This window comes from Convolutriloba macropyga, chromosome 12, assembly GCF_964194025.1.
Source record: "Convolutriloba macropyga chromosome 12, txConMacr16.3, whole genome shotgun sequence".
Classification (NCBI taxonomy): Eukaryota; Metazoa; Xenacoelomorpha; order Acoela; family Convolutidae; genus Convolutriloba; species Convolutriloba macropyga.
The window spans coordinates 17,555,441-17,582,726 of record NC_134479.1 but is presented as its reverse complement, the minus strand read 5'-3'; the positions used below and the strand labels follow the sequence as shown (position 1 = coordinate 17,582,726).

The window sequence follows — 27,286 nt, the reverse complement described above, 5'->3', positions numbered from 1 at the left end:
AGTTGCATTGTATGCAAAGGCAGCCACCGGTTGTGGGAATGCCGTGTCTTTAAGGAAAAGACCCCCACGCAGAGAGCCAAGGTCGTGGCTGAGGCAAAGCTCTGTTTCTCTTGTTTGCGTGATAAACACATGTTTAGGCAATGCCCAAGTCCTCGTAAGTGTAGAAAAGATGGTTGCAACAGCTCCCATAACACCTTACTTCATGGAGCCGAAAGGGTTTTTCCAGCTAAACCCTCAACAAACAACAACATCGATACTTCGAAGTCGAACGCAGGTACAAGTAGGCTATCTACTGGTCAACAGCAACCAAGCAAAACAACCACTTCGTCTTCCGTGACGGATGTCCAAGGCCTCCTTCAGGTCACGGAACTGAAAGTTACTAATTCTTCTGGTACTAGTCCTACGGCGTTGGTTTTATGCGATACCGTTTGCAGTAACTCTTGGGTGTCCGATAGTCTCGCAGCTAGACTCGGTTTGCAGGGTACCGCATTAAAACTGACCGTCAAGGGTATAAACACGGAAGAACTCATAGACACAAAGGTGGTTCAATTGACTGTGACACCTCATAGAGACCAAGACTTCGAAGCATTCACTGTGCGTTCCTACGTGAGGGAAACATTAAACGTAGGTTCTGACATCATTGACGTCAAGTCCATGCAAGAAAGTTACCCACATTTGTCAGTTCTAGATCCAGTAAGATATAGCAATGGAGAAATTGAGATGATACTTGGACAAGATGTCTACCATGCCATCCGCCCGTTAGAGTATTTTTCAGCCGACGAAAAGTGCTCACCGTTCGCTGTCCGCTTGCTCATAGGTTGGGTTTTAAGTGGCCCACTCCCGTCAAGTTCAAGTTTAGTCTCGACGTGTTTCAAAGCCAATATGGAACAGGACTTTGAATTAGCTTGTCAGGTTAAATCTTGGTATGATATGGAATCGTACGGCGCGTTCAAGCAAGTTGACCCACGATCCGCAGCGGATGCTCGCGCGCAGGAAATACTTGAAACAACAACTTTTCATAACGGCCAAAGATACGATGTCGGTATGTTATGGGCTGATGACAACATCCAGTTCCCGAATAACTACTTTTCATCACTGGTCCAGCTCAAGTCTCTCGAAAAGCGCCCCTCGAGAGATACGTCGTTGAAAGAAAAATATTCTAATACCATCCGTGAAGACTTGGAAAAAGGTTACTTGATTACAGTCCCTGATGCCCACAAGGTCGAGCAGCGGTCGGATAAAGAAAGGTACCTACCACATCATCCCGTAATCAACTCGAACAAACCGGGGAAAGTGCGTAGGGTATTAAATGGTGCAGCAAAGTTCCACGGTACTTCTTTGAATAAATCTTTGCTCACTGGCCCAGACCTGCTCCAAAACCTAATCTACGTATTACTTAGGTTCCGTCAACATCATTTCGCCGTGTCCGCAGATATTGAGGGTATGTTCCTCCAAGTGGGTGTTCCTGACCGTGACCAGCCATCACTGCGTTTTTTGTGGCGGGAGGACCCCACAACAAATGTTGTAGTGTATCAATACACGCGCCATATATTTGGGGCAAAAGACTCTCCCACATGCGCTAACTATGCACTGCAACGCACGGCCCGAGACAATGTTAATCAGTTCCCGGAAGCAACCAAAGCTGTCCTAGAAATTTTCTACATGGACGATTACTTGGATTCGGTGGAGTCACCTGAGAGGGCTCTCAAGAGATCGAAGGAGTTGGTGCATCTTCTCCATCTAGGTGGCTTCAAGCTTACTAAGTTTGTAAGCAATGTACCAAATCTGGCTGATCGAATTGATGGGTCAACTCAGTCTACCGAACCAAAAGTAATTGCATCATCTAAGGAGGATTCTTCGCACGTGCTTGGGTTGAAATGGGATCACAACAATGATACTCTAGTTGTGAATCGGGGTACCTCAAGTACAGTAACTAAGCTTTTAACACAACGCTTGGTATTGAGCCTAGTATCTAAGGTGTTTGATCCCATCGGCCTAGTGGCACCATTTACTGTTGCTGCCCGATTGTTACTAAAGGACATCTGGCGTGTCAGCGGGCAGCACTGGGATGAAGAATTACCAAAAGACACTGTAGAAAAGTTTCTCGAGTGGAGTGTAGAACTACCCAAGCTTGACGAAATCACCATACCAAGGAGCTACTTTTCGGGAAACTTTAAACACCTGGAACTACAAATGTTTGGCGATAGTTCCCAAGAGGTCTTCAGCGCTGTTGCATTTCTCTGAGCTCAAGTAAACACTTCTAGTGGGCCAAAAACAGAGCTTGCATTTGTCCTGGGTAAAGCTCGTGTAGCACCTATGAAAGTGATGACAATTCCAAAGCTAGAGCTGCAAGCTGCTTTACTGGCCGCTCGGTTGAATCAAGATATCTGTCGAGCCCTTACTGTGCATGTCAACAAAGTTTATATGTGGACTGACAGCACTACTGTCTTGCAGTGGCTCAACTCTACAAGCAAGCAGCCAATATTTGTTGCAAACCGCGTATGCGAGATTTTAGAACACGCTAGCGTTGACGAATAGAACCACGTTGCCTCAAGCGATACTCCAGCAGATGCCGGTACTCGTGGTATGTCCGCTGAGGTTTTGCAATCAAGTAGCTGGGTGAGGGGTCCAGATTCCTTAAGAACCAAGGAATTCCCGTTCGAACCAAGCACTGAAGTAGTTAATAACATCAAACTCGGTATAGTAACTAAGGAAACTGATGAAACAATTACATCATTGGCCGCATCCGTAACCAAGTCAACTAAAGAACCGCCCCCGCAACTAATTCCCTTCGATAAGTACAGTTCTTATCAGAAGTTGTTACGGATAACAGCGTACGCACTCCGATTGTTACCTTCTCACGAATGTTACCGTAATGCCGATGGTAGCATCATAGACCCCACGGAGCTTGAAGAAGCCGAGCGTCATCTCCAGTATCTTGTCCAAGGGGAGTCATTTAATGCGGAGAGAAAAGATCTCCTCGAAAACAAAACCGTTTAACGGAGTAGCGGTATTGCCTCGTTTTCTCCCTTTATTGGGCCAAATCGTCTTATCCGATTGGCAGGCCGCATCAAGCGGTTGGTCGAAGTTGACTTTGATGTAAAACATCCTATCGTTCTTGACGCACGCCATGCATTTGTAAAGTTGTTCCTCAATCACACCCACGTTAAACATCATCATCAAGGTTTTGACTACCTGCGAGCTAACGTACAAGAACGTTATACCATCCTTAAATTACGATCCTCACTGCGTTCAATTAAATCCAACTGCGTCACGTGCAGAATGTTCCGCGCTGCCACTATTCAACCCATTATGGCTGACCTCCCAGTAGAAAGACTCGCATACCAGTCTCCTCCCTTCACGAACACCGGGGTCGACTACTTCGGCCCGTTTTTTGTTACTGTACAAAGAACTACCGAGAAGAGGTGAGGTTTCCTCTTCACATGCTTAACTACTCGTGCCGTTCAGGTCGAAATTGTTCCTTCCATGGACGCCAGTCCGTGTGTAATGGGAGCGGAGCGGTTTGTCTCCCGTCGGGGTACACCAGCCATTCTTTGGTCAGACAATGGCACTAACTTTGTTGGCGCGGAAAAAGAACTACGCGAGAACATCGAAAAGTGGAACACCACCAACATCGCCGTGGAACTTGCCCACAAAGGCATCAAGTAGAGGTTCAACCCGCCCAGTGCGCCACACCAAGGTGGCATTTGGGAGAGGCTAGTACGTAGTTTCAAGCGCGTACTTTACACAATCCTTGGATTACGTCGCCTCACAGATGAGGTTTTAAGTACCACTTTTTGTCTGGTCGAACATGCACTTAATTCACGTCCGTTAACGCCCGTAAGCGCCGACCCGTCCGACCTAGGTGCATTAACACCTAATCATTTTCTCCTCGGTAACCAAGCACGTAGTCTTCCTTCCATCCTTGGTGTAGATGAGTTTGATCACCGTAAGCGTTACGCCCGCGCGCAGTCTTTCGCTAACGCTATTTGGTCTCGTTGGATCAAAGAGTACGTACCAGCGCTGAACCGACGTTCCAAGTGGCAGACGCCTGCCGAGCTTGACCTTAAGACCGGTGATTTGGTATGGGTAGTTGAAAAGACCAACCCAAGGGGTTACTACCCCACTGCTCGGATCACTGAACTCCGTTACGGTTCCGACAGCGTCGCACGCTCCGCCGTATTGCGCACGTCCTCCGGATCGCTCGTTTGCCGGCTTGTAAAATTAGTACCCATTCTCCCAGCATCTTCTTCTGGGCCGGAGGATGTTAGTAACTAAATAGATGTAAGCGAGAAATATATCATCCAATCAGAATCGAGTATATGAATTACGTATAGAATTGCGTCTAATATACACAAAAAGTTCCGGAAAAGTTCGTATAACCTAATTTTAAGTATATAATACCATGAAACGCATCGAATAAGGCGGTTTTCGGCTTAATATGTTTAGGTTCTTTAGACGGTTGTTGATCGATTATGAACCGATTCTGACGTCAATAACATCAGACAAAAAACCAGTAAAAGAGCATCAAAAAAACCTTGCCGTCTAAACTCTCACTTGTTGCTATGTACGTACTAGACTTAATACGTTAGAGAATAATTATACGTTGCTTTATATATCGATTTGGAAGACTGACGATGAATGAGTTGAATTGAGCATCCGAAAGAGTGTTGTTTTACACCTTTACAACTACTAAGCGGGAAAAAACTACCCAGGTCGAGGTCCAGACCAACATCGTCTCTGATCAGACCATCCCAGACAAAAGAGACCTCTGATAAGACAGTCCCAGACCGAAGTGGCCTTTGGTCAGACTACTGTGCGCTCGAAACTCATAGCGCGGTCGGAGCCACCTTTGGTCACACGAGTTCCTGGCCGAAATGACCTCTGATCAGACAAGTATCAGACCATTATTAAGGAGAGTTCCAGATCATTGCCCAGACTCAAGTGCACTCAAAAATGTATGACCTATGATGAAACCGTATTGCCAGCGTTGACAAAAATCCGTTTTCGAACATCGTTAAGATTAACGATTGGTCAAACAAGTATGCAAACATAGTTCACAGAAATTTCGGAGCAGGGCAAATACTTGACGTACTTATAGAATTTGCAGAGTACACCTCCTATAGTTATTTGTTTGCAACTTCGCCCTTGCCAGTCCTCCGCCCAGATAAGAAAGGGAGGAAACACTACCAAATCACAATAGAAAATCTCAAAAAATTGTTGGTTAGTTCAACTGAGATCGTTTCCGTCAGTATTTTTTTCTACTTTTTTAGCGCCCGAAACGTCCGTCTACCTGACGCTTATATGCCGGAAACGTCATTTGATCAGACTGAACTGTGCTCAAAATGTCCTCTCATCAGACGATCGAAACATTCACAGATCAGACTATCGCGTATTCGAAACAGTTTTTGATGGGACTTAAGTGCGACCGGCAACCCCTCTGATTACATCAAAGTGCGTCCAAAACGTCCTCTAGTCACACTAAATTGCGTTCGAGACGTCCTCCGATCAGACTAATGTGCATTGGAAACGTCCTCTGATCAGATTAAAGTGCGCTCGAAGACCTCCTCCGATCAGAATAGTGTGAAACCAAATTGACCTCTGGTTAGACTAGTGTGCGCTCTAAGTTACCCCAAATTTTTCCAACTAGACCAAATTCATCTTCGATCAGAGAACCTTCAGACCATTTTCCAGGCGCAAGTGCGCTGGAATCCTTTTCTGGACCACTTAATTCAATCGCATCTAGAACATGTGTGCGCCCGAGGATGGCAAGCGGTCACTCTAGTTACATCAGTAGTTTTTTTCCTTAATTAGTACAGTTTTTGCGGATCGAGATGACTACTTGTTTACAAATATTGATTTCGCTATAAAAAGTACTTTGTTATTTTGGCCTTGAGCTTTGCGGTGTGAAATCAAGAGTAGAAATAAATAATTAAGCTCCAAATGACAAAATCAGAAGTAAGGAAGTTTCAAGTACTTGCCAATAAACGATATATAAGAACCAAACATTTAAGTATCACGCGGGAAATAAACATGGGTGTACACGCATATAAACAGACTGCGGGAAACAAAGCAATAAAAAATGGAGTAATATTGATATGAATAGCATATGAGTTTGAACTAAAGTACGACATTATTTTAAATCTACTGAGCTAATCAATGATAGGCACTGCAGACAAACCGCTAAATTTCTGACTAAATTTGCACATAACACAAGATTCAAAAATAAAAACATATACGGAAAATTAATAGTTTAATATACGGTTAAATATGTAGTAACAATATATTTGCTGGTTATGATAGCTGGTGATAGTCAGTAATTTAAAAACAATATATTTTTTGGTACATTTAGGGCACAATTCTCAATTAGCTGCTTTGTGGAATGTCAATGAAATTGCATCATCGGGTGCGGGCTCCTTTTATCAGGAAAAGAGCGCAATCGCGGTTCAGCGGGCAAAACCTGTCCAATGAAATCAAGAGAATTATTAAATATATGAATTCGAAATTACGATTGCGGAAGTATAGAAATTTCAAGTACTTGTCAACAAACAAAATATAATAACCAAGCATTAAAACAACGCGGAAATTAAACATTGTTGTACACATATTCACTCAGACTGCGGGAAAAAAGCAACATAAAAAGAAGTAATATTGAAATGATTGGCAAATGAATTTGAGCTAAAATACGACATCACATTAAATTTACTGAACTAATTAATGATAGATGTGCACGTAAGCCACACCCTCAAATTTGTGACTAAAATTTATCATCTGAAAAGTTTTAAAAATACAAACATATTTGGAAATTTAATAATTTAACATAAGACTATTTATGCAAAATCAATGTTTTTGCTGGTTATGATAGCTGGTGATAGTTAAAAATTTTAAGTTTTTATATCTGTTTTTTATGCAGGTCAGAATTCTCAATTAGCTGTTTTGTAGACTGTCATTGAAGTGGCATCATCGGGTGTGGGCTCCTATTATCAGGTAAAAAGGGCAATCGCGGTTCAGTAGGCAAAACCTGTCCAATGACTGTAAAAATGTTTCCTTCATAGGGGCCTGCTCCGCAGTTGCTTGCATGGTTTCAATAACTGAAGTTGATGGCGAGTGTTCAATTTCGATGTCTCGGGCTCGATGTCCACGTGCGTTTTTTTTGCTGTTTCCATCTTTAGCGTGGGAAAATATGAGATGTTGTGGAGTTGATGTAGGAGCACTGGGTGCAGCCGGTTGTAGCAACTCTGCAGGCAATGGGTCATTTGTGGGAGATTTTTTTCTAGTATGGCTGTGAAAAAGATGAGGAGATTGCGCTGCCGAGTTCAAGTATTTTGTGCTGAAATTTTTGTCTCCGTTAATTTTTCGTGTGAATTCTTTTATTGCGGTTTTGAATTTCCTCTTTTACAAGATATCTCCAATTCTCGTTCCTTTTCTTTCAGGGCACATTTTCCGAGGAGTCTGGCGTTCAATTTATGTGCCAAGTTTGGCAATACTGCTATTGCGGAATGCTACAAATCTTTTACCTGGTTGCTTGATATTAGAAGTAATTGAGCTCACTGTGACGCTTTTGAGCCCGGGGCCAGCTCACACTAAAGACCCTCCAACGTCTTCTTCAATCAGTTTTCCCCATGCATTTTGGGACACTTTTAACTGAAATCAATTTTCGGATAAATGGTTGGGCGACAAAGGTTACTCGAGCGAAGAAATTGTGGTTCGCAATCTTCACTATTTTTCTCCCTCCTGTTCTCTACGCGGCTGTTTTTGTCATCCCATTCTCCACTTGAATATTGGTGCGGTAGCCGTTGACCGATTTGTTGTTCGGGAGAATGGCTTCTGAGGTGGCTGTAACTATATCTAAATAATATTTTATAATACCCTCGTACGAGAAATTTGACAGTTTAGGAGTAGTACATATTACGCTTAGAGGGGTTTTAGCTTCTCTTCTAAATTGTGCATTGAATGGTGCGACATTTGTTTATTTTTATATCCGCATTTGGTGTATTAAAATATTTTCGCGTGTTTTATGTTGTTCGAATTTGTAGCAGATTTTTTTGATACGTGCAGGTCTGTTTTCATTGGTCTGTATTAGTTTTTCTAGGAATCCGATTGAACGGTGATCATTGACATGTGCTTCAAAGATAGCAAAATTTTCCTTGTTACAAAATTTTTCTACTCGATTTTTGGCTTGATCTGGTTGCGTTGTACGTGGTAATCCAAGATTTTCAATATACATGTCTGGAATTTTAGTTACAATAGGGCCATTGACTTCTATGAAGATACATGCTGTAGAATGTTTAGAAAATTGGTCTACTTCTGCTAAAAATTAGAAATCATTGCCCTTTTTTTAAAAATCAAAAATGAATTCATTAAAATCAATTAGCGCTTCTTGGTTTGATTCCGCATATGGTATATATGGAGTAAATTGCTTGGCGGGAATTACCGATTTAAGACTCTTACCATTTGATGTGCAAGGTTTACATTCCGTTGATTTAACAATGTCTCTGTTCATGTATGTCTACCGGCAATGTGTAGCCAAAGAGATCATAACCCAAGTATTCGTGTTGATTGCAAGGGTCCCATCACTGAAAACAAGACGCTTTGGATTGCTACTTTCTCATCAATTCAGAGGCACCCGGATTATACATGGAGGTCACGCCAGTACAAATGTGTATAGGGACTGATCACTTTCAATCACTCTTCGTTGTTGTTTAGGACACAATCGCACAAATCTTTTAAGAATCCAATTTAACTAGTAGGTGCAGCTATTAAGCTCATATTAAAAATTTTCCTCACTATATTGTCAAATATGGAGATTGGGGGCTGTTAGATAGCAGTCTACTCAAATAAGTTGATGCGACCGGCAAAATAGGTATTGGGGTTGACGGAGGGTTTGCGCTATTGGATGATGCCCCAAATCAGACGCTTGAGGTTCGTTTCCTCTGAGGTTTCAATGTCATGAAGATTTTGCTAATTGTGTTCCTTGACTAGCGAATGTACTATTATTCTTATTTTGGTTAAAATTTTTGAATTGAGGGAGATTTTGCTGAGCGCATGCTGCGTGAGTTAGCATTTGCGGCGTGGAATTAGCTCGTTTAGAATTGGTTAAAATAAAGCTGGGATTTTAGGCTCGAATTTGCTGAGCGAGTGACAAGTTAAAAGTATGTTGTTTGAATGGGCTGCAAATGTGTTATTTGTAGTGACTAGTTTTTGTTTAATGTTATTTGATATGTTAACCTGTAGATTTTTATCATGTAATTTTAGTAAAGTGTGCAATTGGGTAGCGGATGGTATTGAGTTTAAATCTAATGACTTTGCAGATACAGAAATCAATTCCAATTTAGCATTTGGAAATTCTTCATCAAATACAGACATTTTTTTGACTTTTTGTTTAGCTGTCCAGAAATATAATCCACAAGACCCCTTTTTGCACCTGGTAAATAATTGATCGAAAATTGAAATGGAAACGGTCGGTCAAACCAACGTGTTAGACTGCTATTCTATGATTAATTAGGGAAGTTTTCTTTGGGTATCCAAAGTAGGTCTGTATGATCAGTAATTACATTAAAATGTTGATCATAAATGTATTTTTGGAATCATTCAAGAGATCAAATTACTCCTAAAAGTTACTATTAGTTCACAATGTTGTGTTCATCACACGAAATTGGAAATGAGAACGTGTAATCTATTGGCTATTATTCGTTTCCTGTTAACTGTTCTAACAGTAGACGGCACGCATTTCACTTGAAAAGTAAATGATGATTTGTTTTGCGGGATCACTAATTTGTTGGATTATTAATTTGATTAGCGTTTACAAGCTCGGCAATTGATATTTGTTTTTGTGTGTTATTTTAATAAAATTTTGTGAGTCGAGTGCTAACTTTATTAAAGGGTGTTTAAGAACTGTGTTTACAATAGGGGAAGTAAAATGCTGATAGTAGTTAGTGTTATGATATTTTTCTCAATAGTAATATAATGACTTCTAAGTTTAATTTATTTGGTTAGTTAACTGGACTGCGTCTTCCTTTTCAATGCCTGGGTTGAAAGTGTTTACGAGGTTTTGATATATCCGCTTGATTTCTTGATCTTCCAATGCGAGTAAGGGGATTAGGAAAACGCTTTGCTACTTGTTCTTCTATTGCACAGCGGGTGATAATATTGTTTAATTGGTTATCTTTTGTAGGTGGAATTTGCATAACTACAAGCGCAAGTTGATCAATGAGTTCGTTGCCCTTTAGTTGCCTGAGGCCGTCGGCTACTTTTGTGATTTCTGCATCTCCGATGCGCCAACAGGGGTACCGATTTTTTCTTGACCTAAATTGATTCATTTGAGAACCTGCGCAATTGAAGCTTGCTCATTGCGCTCATCAAGATTGCTTATTTGTTTCTCTTCACTCCTGGCGTTGCGATTGACTGGTCCGGAATACTGCTTGGGCTTCCTGTATCAACTAGTGTGTTAGGAGATATTTCCCATATTTTGATTGGCACGTTAAGAGGAGTAATCGTTTCAACACTAGCGCCGAATACAACCGTCATAATGTCATCCCCACTGTTTTAATTTGATTCGTTTTATCTGTTACTTGGAGACGATTGGACATATTTCACGGAGTCGACCCGTTGGATTCTCTTCTTTTACCGCATCTACCAATTTCTTCTTTTAATTAAGGACACTTCTTTTATAACGAACTCTCCCTTTGTGCCAACGAAGAGGAAGGTGTGGGGTTGGTTTGTCCCCACAAATTCACTCCGCAGAGGTGTTTGCTTGTTTGCTGACTGCGCCATGTCAGACTTTTCTAATTAAGTACAGTTTTCGCGGAGCAACATGACGGCTTCTTTACAAGAATTAAAAGCGAAGTACTTATTTGTTTTGGGCTGCAGCTTTGGGGAGTAAAACCAAGAAACTAAATTTGAAAAGATGATTGCAAAAGATTGAAAGTTCCAAGTAATTGTCAACCAACGATGGGTGGACAGACATAAACTCAGACCGCAGTTAATAAGCAATATCAAAAAGAAAAACATCGAAATGAAGGGCAAAAGAATTTGAACTAAAATCTGTTTTGATATTTATTTTACGGCACTGAAATAATGATTGAGGTACACGTATGACACCAGGCCGAAGTGTACTTGAAGCCTTTTCCAGACCATACAATTCGAGCGTGCATAAAACATGTATGCGCTCGAAGATCGTCAGCGGTCACTTCAATCTGGGCCACAGCAACCTGGGCAATGCATTATTTATTTCTTCATAAAGATCTCAATACCCTGATTAAATGTAACACTAGTTACTGCAAAACATATTTACCAATATAGAGGTGCATATATGTCAAAATCTACAGACCGGGGAGATGACAGTTCGACCTTTTACTTTTTTTGTGGAATGTATTGAGACTTATCTAACGCAATTTAACTTCACTATATCATACACAGGCCCAGGCCTCAACCTATTAAAAGACTTTAAATGTCCAGTGGGGGGAATATTGACTATAATTACACAGTCGAGATTCTAGTTAAAGTCGAGCTAATATTTTTCATGCGTCGGGCCTAAGTCTTTTCATAACAAAGAAAATTCAGCTAAGGTCGTTTCATGGGTCAACCATTATTTATTTCATAACCAATGAAATCGAGTAAAGGTCTTTTCCTGAGTCCACCATTAGTCTTTTGATAAGTCTGTTTTATTTCACAATCTAAAGTTCTTCATTTTTCTTCTGCTTCTGTATGTTTTGTTTTAAAATCTAATGTTTTTCATTTTTTCCGCTTCTGTACATACAGAAGCCGATCCGGAGCACAACTAAATAGCTTCCCACTAAAACAACCTAACTTAGGAAACAGTTAGAAAACTGCCAAAAGCCTTAAGATCTTCGTCCAATCTTAAGACAAGGAGACATGTAAGCTCGAGTATACTACTACATTACTTAATTCAATAAAACCTGCTAACTTAAGTGCATTGGTGCTAGTCCCATTAGCCATGACAAAATATCGGCGTTATTCAGTTTGCTTTCCCCTCAAAAATTATGAACTGTCTTTTTTTTAAAAAATGCTTGTTTTTGAGAGATTAGTGGTTCTTCTGAATCGAAAAAACGAATGAGCAAACATGCTGACTACGTTATATGTAATATTGCACGGACAATTTTAATGGCAAAAAAGCATTCTTATGAAAATTCCAATGATGGACCCATGAAAGGACTTTTCCTCAATTTTGTTTGCAAACGTTGAGTCGAGCTTAAGTCCAGCCCCAATATTGGGTCGAGCTAAAGTCTTTTGTAAAATTTTGTATCCAGCTAAACTTTTTTTTGCAAAAAATCTGAGTCGAGCTAATATCCAGAAGGTCTTAAAGTCCAGCTAAAATCTTTTCATAGCTCAAATGAGTCGAGTATGGTCTTTTCATAGTACATTTGGGTCGAGCATTGCCTTTTTATAAGTCTGTACCTTGACCTGGTTAATGTAGACTTCATAACTATATTACAGCATAACGATAGTTTTACCGATGAAAATTTAAAAATAAAGAATTTACTGAAATTACAATCTACTTTTTGTTAAGTAGATGGCCAAGAAGCAAATAAACTGTAGCACAATGTAAACAGAGATCTACTTCAGTAAGCAAACATTTTTTTGGATTAGCAGTATTAAAAATAACTTGACTTTTTAATTATTGGTGTAAAATTTTATGTTCCTGAAAACAAGGGAATCTAAACAAAATTGTAATAATCTTAAATGATAAAAAAATCAGATAAAAATAAGGAAATGTTTTAAAATTAAATTCAAAAGATCTTATTCTTTTCTACGTAATTTTGAAATAATTTTCGCTATGATTCAATAATAACAAATTAAACGATCAAACTGATTGCATGAGAGGAAACTTTAAAAACTTTTATTCGTAGTACCAAGGTTATAAAAATGTGTAAATGTTTCAAGAAATATTAATAACGTATTTTAAAACTGCAGCAAAGTAATTTAACAGCGCAATATAATTTCGTTGTTTCTGCTATTCATTTTTGTTCACCACGCTCACAACTTTCTTACTGATGCAAGGTCAATATGAACCATTCATAGTCTGATTCAGCTCGAAAGCTAGAAGTTTAAGCTGCTTCACTTTTTGAATTATCGGATGTAAATCAGATGTGATTATTTGGAAACTTAATGTCTTTCCTTAAGCTCAACTCTCTGTTGTATAATTCTTCCATCAATCATATTTTTTGTTGTGAATTGGCGGGCTGACCACCAAAAGTATCTCAGTAGTGGAACAAGTGCCTACTTCAATATAAACCTAAAATCAGTACTGAAAAGAAACAGCATATTTACATCCAAAAACTTGGTAATTATGTCCAGAAAAAAACAGATCAACTATTCACACTGTTCAGTTCAGAGTAACTCGGAAACACGGTAAAAACAGCAAACAAACACATACATCCACAAACACACGCGCGCACACACTCTCAAACACACATGCACACACACAGATACACACACACACACACACACACACACACACACACACACACACACACACATATATATATATATATATATATATATATATGTATATAAACACACACACACACACACACCACACACACACACACACACACACACACACACACACACACACACACACACACACATATATATATATATATATATATATATATATATATATATATATATGGATGTGATTTTGTTTGTGCCGATGGGAACAGATATAATTAGTGAATTCTTCTTACCTGGCAAGCGTTTTTCGTAGCTCTTTTTGAATCCATTGACAATTGGAATTGCGTAACTGATGAGAGGGTTGCTGAATTTCTCTGTCACATAATCTGTACAGTTTGAGTTCTCAAATGCCAAGTAGAACATGCACTTGTCGATAGTTCGCCTAATGCCTTCTGTCCAATCAGCTGGAATTTTGATTACATTGGTTTTTTTGAGCCTTTTAAAATAGCATTTTTACAAAATTCAAATGTTAAAAAAAATTTACAAAATTCAAAACAAAAGAATTTGTTGCAGAATATAGTGTTTCGCAGGAACCGTATGTTTAAAATAGAACCAACTGTTTAATAAAGCGAGGCTTTTTTCGTAGCAAAAAAATAAATTTAAAAGAAAACATTGTTTTCCGTCAACATTGTTATTGGCGGTTTGAGTGCTTAGAAACAGAAAAATTTTATTGATCGTTAATTTTATTAAGTTCAATTTTTAGAATTCTTCAAATTATGGAGGAGTGAACTTTGTAAAAACTATGAATGTAAAATTATGTTTGTAAGTCTCTGAGGGTATTTAGTTGTTCTTTAGCATGTCACAAAGACTTAAAAAGTCTGATGTAACGCGCTTTCAGTTATCACCCGGACCATAGTACCATAGTAAATGAGCGCTGAATCAATATTTTTTTCTAGTCTGTATTTTCAGTATGTTTATGTTCTCATGTTCTCATCATAGTACCATAGTAAATCAGCGCTGAATCGATATTTTTTCTAGTCTGTATTTTCAGTATGATTATGTTTTCATGTTCTCATCATAGTACCATAGTAAATCAACGCTGAATCAATATTTTTTCCTAGTCTGTATTTTCAGTATGATTAAGTTCCCATGTTCTCATCATAGTACCATAGAAAATCAGCACTGAATCAAAATATTTTTCTAGTCTCTATTTTCATTATGATTATGTTGTCATGTTCTCATCATAGTACCATAGTAAATCAGCGCCGAATCAATACTTTTTTTTAGTCTGTATTTTCAGTAAGTTTATGTCCTCATCAACTTCCTCCTCTTTTTTTTAAAGAAACACCAAATAAAGTTTTCTGGGTTTATACTGTAAAGTCTTCGACCACCAAAAACCTTAGGTTAAAACTTGGGTCGAAGTTTTTTATTTCATACAAGGTTCATATATGGTTTCATACTGTTCATACTTGTTTCTTAAAACTATTATAGTGTAAATTCTGACAAAAAACGATGTATGTACAGAGTAAAAACAGCATTGGATTTTAAAAAGTAGCATAAACATTTCAGAATTGGTTTTCAACCTTTTTTTTCTCTTTGATTAGTACTCGTATCACAGTAACCTATATAGCTACAGAAAAAACCTCGGGGTGTAATTTTTTTATTACGAACAACAAACACTGTCCAGTAGACTGTGTAACGTTGTTCTAATTATCTGCCCTCATGGGCAGTCAAATCAAGCATCCCTACGCATAAGTGTTTACAGAAACTTCTAAACTCCCTAAAGCTCCACATTCATAGGCTGTAATTTTATGAAGACTTTTTTAAAAACTATTTTTTTAATTTGGAAGCTCTCCGGGGCTAAAGAAGTATTTTTGTTTCCTCAATCAGTGAAACAGAATAGGTCCGAGAGTTTATCACCCGTAAATATTGTCCATGGACTTGTGCAAGATTAAAATTTTTGAGTCAACCTGAAACTTAAGAAACTTAACTGGTTTCGCAGCAAACGATTGCACGATTGCACGACTAAGCAAAATGGTGAAAACTTTTTAGAATCCCCAAAAAGGACCTGGGACACGTCGTAGTCGTCCAAATAGATTCCAAATATGCCACATTTGAATCCCTCAACGCTCTTGTATGCTATCCCCCCCCCCCCCCCTAGTTGGTCGACTTTTTGAAAAGGCCATGGCCAATCAATATTGAGTATGAAAAGACTTTGATTTTGTAAATCTCAAAAATGTAAATTAAAAAATAACCACGCGTTCATGTAATGTTTTATGTTGATTATTAATCTGATAATGCATCATTTGGAAAATGATGACCGCTACCCCAAGTTCATTGCCCCCCTCCCCGCCCCCCAGTCCTCCCTCGACATATGATCGACCTTTCAACCTTGTACAATAAACAAAGCCAGCCTTTAATAGATTGTTTTGAAGTGGTCATAATAGAAAGGCCAGTATGAAAGCTCAAAAAGGGACGCAAAAATCCAACACCACCTGTAATCCGGCCGTGGTCTTCTGCGTGTTCATTCATTCCCCGGATACAACCTGATCCAAAAAGCTGAAGCTTCTCTGGTAAATGCTTAGCAAGTTCCTTCGCCGGAGTAATTCTGTCAGTATAAGTGTTTCTACAGTTTGTGACAGCCCAGCAGACCAACTTTTCCTTCTTAGAGAAATGTAGCTTCACTTCCTTTTCGACTTCTATCCATAACTTTTTCTGTTCCCTTTTCTTCATAAGGAAAGAATCAAATTGAAAAGTAACGTTTTCTCCACTGGTAGCCGTCCAGTTGAAAAGATGCTTCACTGCCTGGAAATAATAACAATAAATATAGTAATAAATTTGTTTTCAGTACCAAATATTCAAGCTTCGAATAATTAAACAAATTAGAGTAGAAAGCGTCGTACCGAACGAATGCAAAGAGGCAATTTTCCTGTTGCAGCACCGTTTCAGAGCTACTCAAAATTAGATTATATGTGAGAAATTCAAACTAATAGGCGTTCCATACCCTACTGAAATATTCCATCAAAATTTACGAATTTATGCAATGATTCAGATTAGCGGTTTATGATGAGTATAAGGGAACAATAGTCTAATGTACGTTAGAACAAACAGGTAATGATGTTTCCCACATCTTGGTATTGTTGTTCTCGGGGGGATTCTCAGGTGAAACACATTCACAACATATCTATCGTTTTGCGAGGCCGCAGTTTCTAAGATTTTTCTGTTCTGTCTTTTATTTTCACTATTATGACTGAAAATTCGGCCCAGACGTGGAAACCTATAACGCAACGATAATGACCTGTTATTATTCTGCTACCTAAATTTGTAATTATGTATTGCTTCGGAGTGTTGGAGTGTAGCTCTATTTGTCCAAAGTCATATTTCAATTCGATTGAAGATTGCCATAGCGGTAGATGTTTCCCTTTTTCTTCGCAAATTTGCTGATGATTGAGTTTTTATTTCTTGTAATTTTAGCGTTGTGTCTTTTTTGCAATGTTCTTTCTTAAGTCAGATGTGCTACTAATTTATTTACTGTTCCCTCATTCAGATGAGTTATGTCAACTAAATTTATGAAATGGTCTCCGCCAACTTCTGTTTTTGTGTAACGTGTTCAAAGCTCACCAGTTTGTTGAATACAATTTTCATGTTATGCTGTAGCTGAATTGGGACAACACTCAATTTTGTTTATCGGCCTGTAAATTTTTTTCATCTGATAGCACATTTTTTGATTATTTCGTCTTTTTGAATGCATGGACCAAGTTATTAATTAATAGTTTCACATTATGTCGATGAGAGGATTGACATTGAAGTCTATGGTTCAGCCATTGCGTAGTTTTAAAGATTAAAAGTATTAAAATTGGTGGTTTTTATTGTATTACGGCCAAAATCTACGAAGTCCTGTTAAAGCAATACGTGGAAGATGGTTTTGATACTTGATAAAGGGTTCGCCGACTCTTTTCGTAAAACTGATAATGGATTCCAGGTGTCTAATTTTACTTTACTAATGAATTAAATTCCCTCTTTTAATTCAAGCTAAATCTCAACTGGTTTTTCGTTTGTTGCCCCCAATTGCGACGTCGTTTAAGTCTTTTCCAATTATTGCTTGTTTCTCTTCTCTTCCTTTTTTGTTGGGTATTGGTTGGCAAATTGTAGGATGTATCTTGTTGATTGATTGCCAGTATTAGGTTGAGTTGTTATTGTTTTTTATAATTTCCTTGTTTGCGGTTTCTTGTTCAAGCTGCTGACCTTTTATGACAATTTGACTCTGGTGGCTAAAAAGTTTCTTCAAATATTTTCTCTTGTTCTTCTGCTCCTGCATTCTCTGTAAAACTGTCCCATTTTCCCCTTTTAGATCCTTTATTGTCTATTGCGTTGCATGCTTTGTTGTGGCCGAATGTGTTTCCTCACCTCAGTTATAGTAGTTCAGCGTTGTCAGAATGTCTCGGCTTTATAAATTATATATTGGTTCAGTTTAGATTTCCAAAATTTCCGAAATTTTTAGTTGTTGCTGGTTGTGTCCAAGTGTCTCTGGATTCTTCGAATGTCTAGTTCAAATCACGGTATTGATCAAATTTGACTACTTAGTTCTTTTGTCCCTCGAAGAGATGAATTGTTTCAAGTTTGACTTAACTGATTCTTGATGTTATTTTGCTTTAATTTCTCTTTTTGTTTCTTCTGACCGCAGTTTAACCGAAAATCCGGAAGTGTTTTGCCCTCTTTTTGTTCGCTGGTTTTGGCTTTTGTTTTTGTCCTCACCTTTTCTAGTTCAACTGTCCATTTATCTTTCTCCTTGTCGGTCATCTATGCTGCTGACTTTTCTCTTGGTTTCTCTTCGGGAAGTCGGATTCTAATATCTTCGTCGTTGGCGGGCCGACATTCAATGCAAATGTTTACATAGTTACTTTATTTCTTTGGTCTTCGGTTTTTCGTCCACGTCTTGAACGGTGGATGAATCCAGAGCAAGTTTTGTCTCTTGCTGCAGTGTATAGGTTAATACGACAAATTCGCGTCTCTTTTCCCAATGTTCTGTTGGGCGAATGCCCGGCTCTCGACCGAAGCCCCTAATAAATGGGGCATCTGCAATTGTTGTGAGCATAAGTTTGTCTGCAACGTCATGTTATGAATAGAGGTAAAATAAGGTAAGATATACTTTTATTTAGGTCTATATAAATAGCTGTAATGTCACCGTTAAATCTTGGCCAGCACACTGCTAGACAGTTTTGATATATTAACGTTTACGAAAATCGTGTAAGGAATTGTTCTATTTTTTAAAACCCAGATTTCAGAGCCTCTAAGAGCTCAGCCATCAAATGTAAATAGCAAACAACCAAATTCACTTTTTAACCGTAATCATTTAATAGTATTTTATGATTCTTTTAGTCAAATATTTTCACCAATTATTATCGGCGGATACGTCAACCCAGGATGTTTCTTTGGCGCCGTTCGACCATTTTAAAAGTTTAACGCGAATTTCCCGTTCTGATAAATTCCAGGTGCACAGACACCAGAATCTGATCTGAAACCTAGTACAGGTGAAATTTTCCTGAATAGTTTCAAGTCTCACGTGAACAAAAAAAAATCAGCTAATCCTTGAGAAATGGCAACAAAAACAGAGCAATAAGACCATGAAATCATGTCTTTAAGTCACTAAAAAGATCTTTAACCAACAATACCTAGGTCTAGGCACAGACTCTCGAAAAGAATTTAAAAATCTAGAGGCTGGGGCCAATGTTGACTATGCAACAACTTAAAGTCCAGCAACAAGTTAAAGTCCAACTAAGGTTTTTCCATGAGTCCAGCTAAAATCTTTCCATAACCAATAAGAGTCGAGCAACGTCTTTTCATGGGTCCACAATTAGTCTTTTCATAACCAAGTCTAATTGTGCGACTCTAATTGGTTATGGTAAATTCGACATGGATCAATAAAAAGACCTTGCCTGGACTATATTCTTTTTTGGAACATTGGGCCGAGCTAAAGGCCATCCCTCAATTTGGGTCCAGTGAAAATCTTTTGTGAAAAGTGTGAGTGGAGCTAAAGTCCAGCATATCTTGAAGTCCAATAATGTCTTTTCATAGCTCAGATGATTCGAGTATGGCCTTTTCATAGTACATTTTGGTCGAGCATTGTCTTTTCATAAGTCTGTACCTAGACCTGGGTATATGCAAGGCAAAATGTTTCTAATTTAGCAAAATTTTTATTATGCATTAACGTGAAATTGGTGCTACAACAGTTTATTGTTACTGAGTTAGTGCAAAGCGTACTTGTGGCAACGAAATCGTACTCAGTTAAAAATATCTAAATTGAAATAGTTTGTAAATGGAATATCTGACTACCCTGGCCGAGGCAGTATATAAATGTGTCACAAATATTGTGTCAGACTCTTGCAAGAAGAAGTGGTGATGCACGAGGATGTAATCATGCACAATCACGCGAGATAATATTCATCTTTCACGATCATGCAAGAGGATGTTAATTCTGCATGATCACGCAAAAGGATGATTATCTTGCACGATCTTGCAAGAGGATGTTACTCTTGCAAGAGCTTGCAAGACGAGGTTAATCTTGCAAGATTCTTAAAAGTTCGTTCCGGTCGAGCTCTGATCTCAATGGGGCTTACTGGCGCGTCATTTTTCACTCTGCGTACAGATTTTCCGCGTTGCAATTGCGTCTCTCTTAGGAAAAAGATAGAAAGAAAAACACGTAAAAGGAAAAAAAATACTTAACCACTGATAGCTAAACACATAAATTTTTAACGTTCGTTTGATGAATAGTAATTCAACTGGAGAACCACTAATTTTTTTTAATTCTTTTTTGTTTGTCTGAGATCTACACAGTTACCCGCTTGAATTATACTGCTTAGAAAATTTTTCTTGTTTCTAGATTTTTAATTCTTTGTTTAAAAATTGAGTATACATACTCGATTTTGTCAACTAATTTCACGACTTGTGTTTTAAGATTACGGTTGTAAGCATGTACAGAGTTGTTAGCGTAGAGTTCTGAGTGTTTGAGTTTAGTTACACTAAATTCAAATTTGCTTAAAAATTGCCTTTTTGTGCTGATGCAGTATCTAATTATCTAAGTCGATGCTTTGAGTCGATTAAGAAGACAATTAGTAATTTTGCATTTACCCAGGGCACTGTTTACAAGCAAAATGAAGTCTTTGAACTTGGTCTAAAGTAAATACTGATATAATTTGGGCAGTAAGCCTTTTTGGCTAATTACATGCCTAACATAATTTCATTTTAAAAATTGCTCAATTTATTGAACATTTCAGACATTTATCAAAATGGTCATCATGTGATGGAACACAGGATGTCCAGCTAACCTGGAAAAAGTTTATAAGAACTTTCGGTGGTTGGATCGTTGGGTTCCACGATTTTTGCTTTTCTAACGTTTGTCTCTAAGGAATCTCGCCAGATGGAGCGGAAAGTTGTTAAATTTTTGCAATATTCTCGGAACGTCTGATTTTACTTTTGATAATTATGAAACAGATATCAAATGAAATAATATTGTAACATTTAGAGCCTTGTATTCATGGACCTTTAACCGATTTTTCAAAAAAAAAATTAAAATGAAAAAAGTAACATGTTTCATAAACAGATATGAACAAAATGACGTCTTGCAATTAACTAGTTTTTGTGAGCGTACTTGGTTTCTTGATCTTTCAAAAGACAAATTGAACTACTAGAGAATGAAGAATGTTACCTTCAAAAAGTTTTGCTATATCAGAGTGCCAATTTTCATCTATTCGGAAGCCATACGTTAGAAAAGAAACAGAGAAGGACGATATACATCTTTTTCAAAAACATAAATGCAGTAGCTATCCTTCATCTTTTCCTTTCAAAGAATTAATTGATTTCGATTTAGCTCTCACAAAAAAAGCCCATCTGCAGGAATACTTTTTGTACATTAATACTGTCGAAATAAAACTCTTTTTTCATAGGAAGTTTCTATGTCTACGCAAAAATCACAACAAAAGCAGTGCAGTGAAATTGTGTCCCAGAGTTGTCCCCGATTCATTAAATGAATGTCCTAAATCTAACACCGATTGTTTTTTTTTAAATTCGAATTCAAATAACTATTTTACATTGGCATTATTCAGGTTTAGAAGTCATTTTAGATTGAGAACATCGGAAAATCTCTACGATAACAAGACCATTTGTACATGCTTCCAGAATACTGAACAAAAGTTACAATAAGTTTCTAAAGAGCTGTCCGATACGCTTGGTTTTGGGCTTAAGAAATCTTGGTTTGGTCGGTATGATCAGTTTTAAGCGTAAGAAATATTCGGTTTGCTAGAATTAAAAACGTAAGAAATTTAAAGTTATGCTACCGTTCTTTTCACAGGCGCTTCGCGCGTTGTATTGCAGAGAATTTTTTCAAATACTGTGTAAGTTTTTTGCATTTATTTTTTTGCTCGTTGACAAAACTATTTGAAAAAACGTGAACACTTTATTTGTTTCAAAATCAAATATTTAACTAACAGTTCGAACATCGATAATTTTGGTTGTGTTTGTAACTGAAAATCTGGATATATTTTTTTAAAAATTAGACTGTCAAAGTGTTTTTCTACTGATTGCCCTTATTTTGAGACCTAAACTACTTTAGAGCACTATTTTGCCGTAGGAACTTCAAGAAAAAAAATGTGCGTATCTTGAAAGAATCTCGTAAGAATCTGATTGAAATTGGCTAAACTTTGCAGGAAAAATTAGCTATCTTGTAGGAATCTGGCAAAAAAACGTTTGTCTTGTAAGAATCTTTCAGAAAAATGGTTATCGAGTAAGAATTTGGCAGAATACTGTTTATCTTGTGAGAATCTGCCAGAAATTTCTGCCAGAAGATGCATATTCTTGTGGGAATCTGCCAGAGTCTGCCCGATGCCTAAAAGATAGCTATCTGGTCTCGACTAGGGTTGACATGTCAAAATGATCTGGATCTTTGCTTCTTTAAAACTTGAAATTGCCCAAAATTTTGTCACGCCCCTGCATTTTTTTGACAAAAATCAACACGATCGGATACTTGTTCTTGCCTCAATTAAACCAATTCTATTGAATTTGCGCGAAAGTAGTCATGATCTTGATGAATTGTGCTAGGTTTTTGCTTGGTCTGCGTACCTGCATGTGATTTCCGTTTCCCAAATGGGCACTGCTCTCAAGAGCTGTTGATATCCAAAACTGTTCTCGGGGCCGAGCAGCCAGTCCACCAACCTCGTTGTAAAACGGCAAAAATCGCGTATGACCAGCCTCTGAAACAATAAACAGCCTCATTCACCTGTAACTAATTATGTCTATACAATTCAGAGATATTGAAATACGTTTTGTGATTTCAGAATATTACCTCCTCTCGAAAACGGACCAATGCGCTAAAATTGTGTAAATTGTGTGTACCTAACGGCATGAAATGCTTTTGATATGCCGAGTTTTTCACGCTAAGTTGAACTTGAGCGCAATTTTGCTGAAATTTTACATTTGTTGAGCTTCTACATAAGAGATTTTTTCAAGAAAATTTTAAAATTGATTTTGCCTCTTCTAACTTTTCATTTGCTTAAGTATGTATAAAACTGAAAACTTTATACATATTTTACACAAGCATAACGTGGGAGCATTTGTTTTCACCCCAGCACGTTAAGTGGGCATACATTTTTTACAGAACATGCGCATGTGCTATTTTTGTACGTGGTAACGAGCTATATAACAACATAACATTTAATTCGCATACCCGAGTCGAAATTCCCCCCCCCCCCCAAAAAGATTAGGGGATAATTTTAAGGGGGCAAAACGATGTAAGTTAAGGCGGGTAAGGGGGTAATGCATCATTATGCCCCCCAAAAATACATCCTACTCTTGCACCATACCCCCAAATTACCCCCATTAACCCCCGCACCAAAAAAAGACAAAAAATGAAAGAGTTTTGAGGGGAATTAGCTAAATAGTAAGCTTCTGGGGGGGGGTGGAGGGGCTGGCGTAGTTTCTACCGAAGGCTGCTGCTTGCTTGCTGTTGGGGGTTCTACGCCTGTGAATCGTCTTTTGTTTGCTGGTTGTTCTTCGACCGACGAATCCAAGTATGCACCGGGGGTTGCTGCGCTGGTGCCCAAGCGATTGACTCCGCTTTTGATTCGGATGCTTCTCCTTGTTCGGGCTTCAGTGGGTGCTGCGGTATTATCGGATTGATCAACTCGGTCGGAGTTCGCGCTGTCATTGTCATGGAATTTGTTGTGTGATTCTTGGGATGAGGTGGGCCAGTTCTTGTGCTGCTTTCTTTCTGCGTGGGTTCGCTTTTTCGGCAATTGAAGGTACTTTCTCTTTGGCAGTATGTTAGTGCAGTTTTTGTAATACAGGTTGGACTTCTTACTTACGGTTGGACTGATGGATGTGTACCTCGCTTAAAGATAGATTTTCCCCCAATGATTTGCTGGTTTTGTAGCTCTTCAGGTACGGTCTTGCGTGCTGCAAAGTTTATGAGTGGGATATTGCGTTGATCGGTGGTGCCAACCATTGCCACCTCCGATTTGCTAAGGACAGTGTCTCTTTGTCTGGGGACCTGTACTCTGAGGGTTGAAACAGTTGTTTTATCGAGTGATGTGCCTTCAGGGATGGCCTCGTGTATGGCTTCAAAATGCGTTTTATCCCTTGCTGCGGCGAGAGTCTAGCGTGCTATTGGTAGTCGGGGGCTTGAATTGGCCAGAAGTAATTCGATTGATAAAGAAGACAATTTAAAAGTGCATGGAATCTTGTGCTTGGAGTGTCGAGCTTTAGCTAGTTTCGTTTCTTTGTAATGTTTGACTTTGGCATCGTTTTCTAGGTCCTCCCTTGTTCAATTTTCGTCGTCCTCTCCGAAGAAGTTCTCGTCCAAATAGCAGTTTAAGGTTTTTGGTTCAATTGAAGTTATTTTAGTTCGGCTTAGAGGTAAGGTTAGTTAGGGTTGTGTTTGCTTTGCTTCGGAAGTGGGCTTTGAATAGCGACACTTTAGTTACCTCTTTCCCACAGACGAGTTAAGATATTTGATAAGGTGTGTTTTTTACCTTCAACGATCTCCGACAATTATCTGATTTAATGCAACCTAATAGTCGTTTGACTGTTTGGGTAAGGCGCTCTAATAAGGCGCTCTAATAAGGCGCTCCAGTCGGACAGATTTCGTTTGCGGGGGCAAAGATTACATTATAATTGTGCGCCAAATTAATCGTTTGCGTGGTACACCATGTTCAATTGTGTATTTTTCAACTTTTTTCATGTTGGGTTCTTTTGCGTTATTGTAAAGTTTAAGTGTAGGGAATTTAGAGAAGTGATCTATACATGCTAGATGTTAGACTTCTCAACAATGACCAGCTTTGAGGGTCCTACAAAGTCTATTTAGATTTCTTCGTTTGGTTCTGAACAAGGTGGCAGAGGTGCCTATTTAGTTGTAGGTATAACACCTTATAGATTGTTTTGAAACTTTTTAATTTTTTAAATGGTCATTACTAATAATTATATTAGTATTGTGGCCTGCGCAAAATTGATTGATTGCGTGATAACCCATGTTCGATGATATATTTTTTGTATTTTTTCATGTTAGGTCCATTTAAGTTGTTGTAAAATTTAAGTGTAGGGAATATAGAGAAGCGAACAATGCATGCTGTGAAGTAGAGTTCTCAATCATATCTGGCTATAAGCGAACCACCAAAGTTTAATTAGATTTCTGCTTTTGGTTCCGAAGAGGGTAGCAGAGGTGCCTATTTAATTTTAGGTATTATACTTTTTAAATTGTTAGAGAGTTCGGTATACTGGCGTCAATTTTTCGTTTGGGTTACAAGCTAACTGTTTATGAAGGGCCACCAAAGCCTTTATTCGAGTTCAGTCATCCCACATGCTACTGGATCTGTGGCATGTAGCACTCAATGACCAGTTCCTTCGTCGAATTGAGGATTGCTAACTCAGTGTCAGCTAGTACGCAGCCGTTGTGTGTGTGTGCTTAGGTTTCTCTACTTGTTGTTGTATATTTGGCTTCACCCGTTAGGATACAGGCTCCTACACTCCGTAAAGCTCTGTCACGATTGGTCATTGCTTCAATGAAGCTGGTACTAAAGACAACTTGAATTAGTTACGTGATTTTTGTGGTTTCCGGGTTGGGGATGGTTATATGTTTGTTCAGTGGGCTTTTGTATTTAGGTTTTCCGCGTGAGGTACTGTGCTTAGGGCTTAGATGGCCTGTTATGGTAAACATTTGTTTATTTTGGGGATGTTGGAGCAGTGTTGTGTAGTTACACTTTAGAATTTGAGTTGCCCATTTTTTTTATTCAATTGTTCACAAATGATTAAGACTTGTTGATGTTGAGTGGAATGTGAGAGAATTGACAAATGCGTTGTAGACATTGTTTGTTGTAATTTTTTCTGTCTGTTGGGGACGTGAATATCTGTCATGCTAACAATTTCTGTGCAGTTTTGCTATACGATCGATCGTTGGGTGGGTTGTGCATGTTATAATGTTTGGTGCGGAAACATTATGTTTATAAATTGAGGCCTTTCAACTGGTTTCCTGTTTGATGTGGAATTGTCGGGTGGTAGAACAGTGCTTTTGTTTGATCTGCATCTAGGTCTTGTTCTCTTTGGCAGGTTTTTGTCATTGGTTGAGCCTTTCGAAGATTCCAGTGCATATTTGCTTTGGTGGAAACGTTGGGCATTTGCGTGTTTTGTTTTCTGGGCCTACCTTTGCGCTTTGCAGTCTGTATTTCTGTTGTGGTAGTTTGTTTTCTCGGTCTGCGTTTTTTCTCTCAATCTCTATTCAATCTCAACGCATGATTTGTGTTGTGGCGAATTTGTTGTGGTATTTGCTTGGTGGCTTGTTATGACTTCTACACATATGGTCTATTGGTCCCATTTTGAGCCGGCAATGTCTTATATTGAAAATTGAAAGGAAATGCGTCTGTCGCGCAACAGGGTGAGTCCGATTTGATGTGTTTTTGTTGAATGTTCCCATAGGTTGCATTGTAAGGCGCAATCGTCTACCTGGACCAAGAAAATCTGTCCGTATAAATACAATTTAAAGTGCTTGAGCGCCCATATTACACAGTTCAAGCTCTTATTTTATTTCATTTCTGCTGCTTTATTGCTGAAGCGTGATTAGTAGGCTATACTACACAAATCATGCTCATATTTTGACTTGCTTCTGCTGCTTTATTGAGGAAGCGTGATGTCGTAGTCCATCGTATCTGTGAGTTTGCCTATACTGTGTTCAATTTGTTCAAGTTTTTTTTGGTGCATGATTTTTTTGGTCTTCTGTATGAAATTGGTACGTTTTTTGAGTAAATCACCGAAGCCTCGGCAGCAGCTCGCCAAGTTTGGCATGAATTTTGACCGATGGTGTACAATACCGATGAAAAACATTAGCTATTAACGTGTCGTTAGTGGCTTTTGTTTTGGTTTTGCGTTTAGTCTCTTGGTTGGTATTGACTTGTTGCCGGTACTGTTCATTTTAAAACAGAACCAAGTGATGCTGGACTTTGCGAAAGGGCATTTCTCAAGGTTTATGGCGATGTTTGTTTTATCAAGTCGGTCTAAACTTATGATTATTTTATCTTTGCGGTTTTGGATTCCTCCCCTTTTACTGTTGTTATATCATTTAGGAAGCAAAATGCGTCTGTTATGTTTACTAGTGTTTCACCTATTGCTTTTTGGAGTTTGGGTGTTATGTCCACCAGATCGTGAAAACCAGTATTGACCTTGTATGTTCTTTGGCTTGACCACCTTTTGTGTTGAATTCGTAGTGTTTGGCGGTGTTTTGAGTCTGTTAGATGTTTTCGAATTCAATTGCCTCGATTTACTGTGATGAGTATCGGTAAAATCAAAATCATCGTCGAATGTTTTTAGTTTTTTGATATGTTCGTTCTTTTGG

At 38.4% G+C, this 27,286-nt stretch overlaps 1 protein-coding gene across 2 annotated transcripts in view; it reads right to left on the bottom strand.

Moving 5' to 3' along the window:
* Window positions 1–27,286, bottom strand: part of LOC142350714 (4-galactosyl-N-acetylglucosaminide 3-alpha-L-fucosyltransferase 9-like) — a 34,888-nt gene that overhangs the window by 6,000 nt on the left and 1,602 nt on the right. The window contains exons 2-4 of one of the 2 annotated variants that reach the window (XM_075402657.1): window positions 22,531–22,661; window positions 15,912–16,221; window positions 13,710–13,880 (exon numbers count right to left, since the gene is read on the bottom strand). In XM_075402657.1, the coding sequence (XP_075258772.1) occupies window positions 13,710–13,880; window positions 15,912–16,221; window positions 22,531–22,536 (487 nt within the window). In that variant the 5' untranslated portion in view covers window positions 22,537–22,661. Of the gene's footprint in view, window positions 1–13,709; window positions 13,881–15,911; window positions 16,222–22,530; window positions 22,941–27,286 lie in introns of those variants that run through there. The other variant, XM_075402656.1, reaches the window with a different exon arrangement.